The sequence below is a fragment of the Bombus terrestris genome, chromosome 4 (assembly GCF_910591885.1).
Source record: "Bombus terrestris chromosome 4, iyBomTerr1.2, whole genome shotgun sequence".
In the NCBI taxonomy this organism is placed as follows: domain Eukaryota; kingdom Metazoa; phylum Arthropoda; class Insecta; order Hymenoptera; family Apidae; genus Bombus; species Bombus terrestris.
Window position 1 is genome coordinate 9,589,785 of NC_063272.1, and position 5,621 is coordinate 9,595,405.

The window sequence follows — 5,621 nt, forward strand, 5'->3', positions numbered from 1 at the left end:
TCAGAGATAGGATCACAATAGTTATTAGAATATTGCACGGATAAATCTATCACACCGTTCTGAGCCGAAAAAAACCTTTATTGTACGCGCTTACGTAGACTAGGAAAAAAAACAAAGGAGCATCTAAAAATATCGATCGAGTCTATCGATAGCATCTAGAACAATCTTCTAGTTACTGCTTTTTGGAACTAGCGCATCCGCATGTGTAAGATGAGCACGAACTCACGTTGTTATTTTCAAGATCTCCTCTCAACGGAATTCGAATGCTCATCAAACCAATGGTTTCTAGGTGAGCATTGTGACTTGGCTTGCCCAAGCTTTTTGTTAGTAAATCAGCTGGCATCTCATTTGTGGGCATATAGAAAATTCCAATGATTCCCTTTTGAAAAATCTCACGAACATAATGATAGCGGATGTCTATATGCTTCCTTTGATCGTGGAACACTGGATTTTTTACCAATTTAGCTGCACTCTGGTTGCTCTTTAATTTGCAATATATTTTGGTTGCTCTTTCTACAGCCATCACATCAAACCTGCTTAGAAATCATCTAGTGGATTCTGTTAGTTGCCATGTATTTGGCTTCAGTGTTGGAAGTAGCCACACTTTCTTGCTTTCTGGATTCCCAAGATATAACACCATTCGATAGTTTGAATACCAAGCCAGTTCTGGAATTCCTATCGTCAATATCACCTCTCCAGTCGGAGTTGACATATCCTGTTAGATCTTCACTAATATTACTGAATCATGGACCAATGTTAGACATTCCCATTAACAATAACATAAGACCAATTTGGCAGATAACCAATGAATCTTCTTTGGGTTGTTATTAAAACAACTTAATGGCGGAAATACATTAATGATCTTATCAGAGACTGATGGATGTTTAAATCAATTTCAGGAGAGTCATAATATTTGCTTGAATTTATTTTTCATCACTCTTTTCAAAAATTGTAGCCATTTCGTATGTAAATACGAACCTTTTTCCAGTCACTGCAACTTTTGATACCGAAATCAAATTTGCTTGGAATACTGGTACCTGCAATGTGGTTTCCAATCAAAACTTCCACAGCTTGTTTTTTATACAGTTAAATAATACTGCAGTGCCTTTGATTTCAGCTGGCTTGCCATTGGCTGATTTTAGCTGGCTTGTCATTCGTTGATTTCACGTTTTGATTTTTGATTGGCAGTATGGATTCAAAACGGCTTATGTCACAGCATATATGTGATGTAGCATCACTGCCAATGCACCATTCCAATAGTGGTTCCCTGTTTATATTCAATGAAACATGATAATAAACAGTGATAATACTATCCTGATTATCTTCATACTGAATATTGGAAACACGTAAGCATTGTGCAGTTTTGGACATTCCAGTAACCTGTGCTAGTTCAGTTTTATGATTATCCCTTTTCTTCTTCAAGCATTGATGTGCCCTATATCCATGATTGTGGCAGTAAAAACATTCAATGTGCTTTACTTCATTAGTTTTAATAAACCCATTTTTATCTGAAGATTTTCTATTTTTATCATACCTCGTGTGTTTATTTGGATCTCCTGTTGTTATTTTTACATTCAGAGATAGGATCACAATAGTTATTAGAATATTGCACGGATAAATCTATCACACCGTTCTGAGCCGAAAAAAACCTTTATTGTACGCGCTTACGTAGACTAGGAAAAAAAACAAAGGAGCATCTAAAAATATCGATCGAGTCTATCGAGAGCATCTAGAACAATCTTCTAGTTACTGCTTTTTGGAACTAGCGCATCCGCATGTGGAGGATGAGCACGAACTCACGTTGTTATTTTCAACATCTCCTCTCAACGGAATTCGAATGCTCATCAAACCAATGGTTTCTAGGTGAGCATTGTGACTTGGCTTGCCCAAGCTTTTTGTTAGTAAATCAGCTGGCATCTCATTTGTGGGCATATAGAAAATTCCAATGATTCCCTTTTGAAAAATCTCACGAACATAATGATAGCGGATGTCTATATGCTTCCTTTCACCATGGAACACTGGATTTTTTACCAATTTAGCTGCACTCTGGTTGCTCTTTATTTTGCAATATATTTTGGTTGCTCTTTCTTCAGCCATCACATCAAACCTGCTTAGAAATCACCTAGTGGATTCTGTTAGTGCCATGTATTTGGCTTCAGTGTTGGAAGTAGCCACACTTTCTTGCTTTCTGGATTCCCAAGATATAACACCATTCGATAGTTTGAATACAAAGCCAGTTCTGGATTTCCTATCGTCAATATCACCTCTCCAGTCGGAGTTGACATATCCTGTTAGATCTTCACTAATATTTCTGAATCATGGACCAATGTTAGACATTCCCATTAACAATAACATAAGACCAATTTGGCAGATAACCAATGAATCTTCTTTGGGTTGTTATTAAAACAAATTAATGGCAGAAATACATTAATGATCCTTTCAGAGACTGATGGATGTTCAAATCAATTTCAGGTGAGTTGTAATATTTGCTTGAATATATTTTTCATCGCTCTTTTCAAATATTGTAGCCATTTGGTTTGTAAATACGAACCTTTTTCCACTCACTGCAACTTTTGATACCGAAATCAAATTTGCTTTTAATACTGGTACATGCAATGTGTTTTCCAATCAAAACTTCCACAGCTTGTTTTTTATACACTTAAATAATACTGCAGTACCTTTGATTTCAGCTGGCTTGCCATTGGCTGATTTTAGCTGGCTTGTCATTCGTTGATTTCACGTTTTGATTTTTGATTGGCTGTATGGATTCAAAACGGCTTATGTCACAGCATATATGTGATGTAGCATCATTGCCAATGCACCATTCCATTAGTAGGTCCCTGTTTATATTCAATGAAACATGATAATAAACAGTGATAATACTATCCTGATTATCTTCATACTGAATATTGGAAACACGTAATCATTGTTCAGTTTTGGATCTTCCAGTAACCTGTGCTAGTTCAGCATTATGATTATCCCTTTTCTTCTTCAAGCTTTGATGTGCCCTATATCCATGATTGTGGCAGTAAAAACATTCAATGTGTTTTACTTCATTAGTTTTAATAAACCCATTTTTATCTGAAGATTTTCTATTTTTATCATACCTCGTGTGTTTATTTGGATCTTCCCGTTGTTATTTTTACATTCAGAGATAGGATCACGATAGTTATTAGAATATTGCACGGATAAATCTATCACACCGTTCTGAGCCGAAAAAAACCTTTTCTATTTTTATCATACCTCGTGTGTTTATTTGGATCTTCCTGTTGTTATTTTTACATTCAGAGATAGGATCACAATAGTTATTAGAATATTGCACGGATAAATCTATCACACCGTTCTGAGCCGAAAAAAACCTTTATTGTACGCGCTTACGTAGACTAGGAAAAAAAACAAAGGAGCATCTAAAAATATCGATCGAGTCTATCGATAGCATCTAGAACAATCTTCTAGTTACTGCTTTTTGGAACTAGCGCATCCGCATGTGGAGGATGAGCACGAACTCACGTTGTTATTTTCAACATCTCCTCTCAACGGAATTCGAATGCTCATCAAACCAATGGTTTCTAGGTGAGCATTGTGACTTGGCTTGCCCAAGCTTTTTGTTAGTAAATCAGCTGGCATCTCATTTGTGGGCATATAGAAAATTCCAATGATTCCCTTTTGAAAAATCTCACGAACATAATGATAGCGGATGTCTATATGCTTCCTTTCACCATGGAACACTGGATTTTTTACCAATTTAGCTGCACTCTGGTTGCTCTTTATTTTGCAATATATTTTGGTTGCTCTTTCTTCAGCCATCACATCAAACCTGCTTAGAAATCATCTAGTGGATTCTGTTAGTGCCATGTATTTGGCTTCAGTGTTGGAAGTAGCCACACTTTCTTGCTTTCTGGATTCCCAAGATATAACACCATTCGATAGTTTGAATACAAAGCCAGTTCTGGATTTCCTATCGTTAATATCACCTCTCCAGTCGGAGTTGACATATCCTGTTAGATCTTCACTAATATTTCTGAAACATGGACCAATGTTAGACATTCCCATTAACAATAACATAAGGCCAATTTGGCAGATAACCAATGAATCTTCTTTGGGTTGTTATTAAAACAACTTAATGGCAGAAATACATTAATGATCTTATCAAAGACTGATGGATGTTCAAATCAATTTCAGGTGAGTTGTAATATTTGCTTGAATATATTTTTCATCGTTCTTTTCAAATATTGTAGCCATTTGGTTTGTAAATACGAACCTTTTTTCAGTCGGTGCAACTTTTGTTACCAAAATCAAATTTGCTTTTGATACTGGTACATGCAATGTGTTTTCCAATTGAAATTTCCACAGCTTGTTTTTTATACAGTTAAATAATACTGCGGTACCTTTGATTTCAGCTGGCTTTTGCCATTCGTTGATTTCACGTTTTGATTTTTGATTTTTGATTGGCTGTATGGTTTCAAAACGGCTTATGTCACAGCATATATGTGATGTAGCATCACTGTCAATGCACCATTTCATTAGTGGTTCCCTGTTTATATTCAATGAAACATGATAATAAACAGTGATAATACTATCCTGATTATCTTCATAATGAATATTGGAAGCACGTAAGCATTGTTCAGTTTTGGATATTCCAGGAACCTGTGCTAGTTCAGCTTTATGATTATTCCTTTTCTTCTTCAAGCATTGATGTGCCCTATATCGACGTTTGTGGCAGTAAAAACATTCAATGTGTTTTACTTGATTAGTTTTAATAAACCCATTTTTATCTGAAGATTTTCTATTTTTATCATACCTCGTGTGTTTATTTAGATCTTCCACTTGTAGAGCTTCCTGGTGATCATACACAGCATTTGAATTATGACGAGAATTAGCTTCTTCTAGTAATTTTATCTTAAGCGCATCTGGGGTAGGTAATTGATCCCGTAATTCGATCGCACATTTAAAATTTTCGTATGTATTCGGGATGCCATGTAATAATAGGACTGACAATAAATCATCAGCGACTACAATATCCATTTCTTTTAATTTATCCGCGTGACTGAAAAAATTATTTAAGTGATCGGACATATCTTCACTACCGGACATTTTCGTGAATAATAATTGCTTCAGGAGCGTAGCCTTTCTTGCGGGTCCCTTGGATTCGTAAACCTCCTTCAATTTATTCCATACTTCATGTGAAGTTTTGCAATGCTTCACATGACATAGCTCACTCGAACTCATGGTAAGAATAATATCGGCCCTAGCTTTACCATCCTTTTTATCCCATAAAGAGGCTTCATTCGCTGTTTCAGGTCAGATTATTGAACTGTTTACATATTCTCACAATTCATCTTTGATGAGTATTGCTTCCATTTGCAATTTCCACGTGTCGTAATTTTCTTTGTTTAGTTTTTCGATACTTGAACTCACTCCACTCGACATTTTTATGTTCTTTTGATAACTGTGTTATCACGTAAGCAATTATTATATATTTGATAAAGCGCCCTTACGATATTCAACACTGAACCATCGATCACGCACCCCCCTTTTTTTTTGTTTGTTTTTAGGTTATCTCCCGTGCTCCTCAATATTATTACTATTAATAATATTTTCAACAAAAATAATAACTAATT

At 35.6% G+C, this 5,621-nt stretch overlaps 1 protein-coding gene across 2 annotated transcripts; it reads right to left on the bottom strand.

Moving 5' to 3' along the window:
- Nucleotides 1–242: 242 nt before the first annotated feature.
- LOC110119240 lies at nt 243–5,206 on the bottom strand. 2 transcript variants are annotated; one of them, XM_048405155.1, is made up of 4 exons: nt 4,802–5,206; nt 4,262–4,702; nt 3,244–4,021; nt 243–3,107 (listed from the first exon to the last, which is right to left on the bottom strand). In XM_048405155.1, exons 1-3 carry the CDS (start codon nt 5,092–5,094, stop codon nt 3,829–3,831), a joined length of 927 nt encoding a protein of 308 aa, XP_048261112.1. In that variant the 5' UTR covers nt 5,095–5,206; the 3' UTR covers nt 243–3,107; nt 3,244–3,828. The 2 variants fall into 2 exon arrangements, with proteins under 2 accessions (XP_048261112.1, XP_048261111.1); XM_048405154.1 differs by having other exon boundaries at nt 4,262–5,206.
- Between the last annotated feature and the right edge of the window lie 415 nt (nt 5,207–5,621).

Excerpts from the sequence above, each read along its gene's own strand:
- LOC110119240 (XM_048405154.1), bottom strand. The coding sequence starts at position 5,094 with ATGTCCGGTAGTGAAGATATGTCCGATCACTTAAATAATTTTTTCAGT. Across the intron at positions 4,022-4,261 it reads GTTGCACCGACTGAAAAAAG|AAATATTAGTGAAGATCTAA; the intron begins GTTCGTATTTAC and ends TCCATGTTTCAG.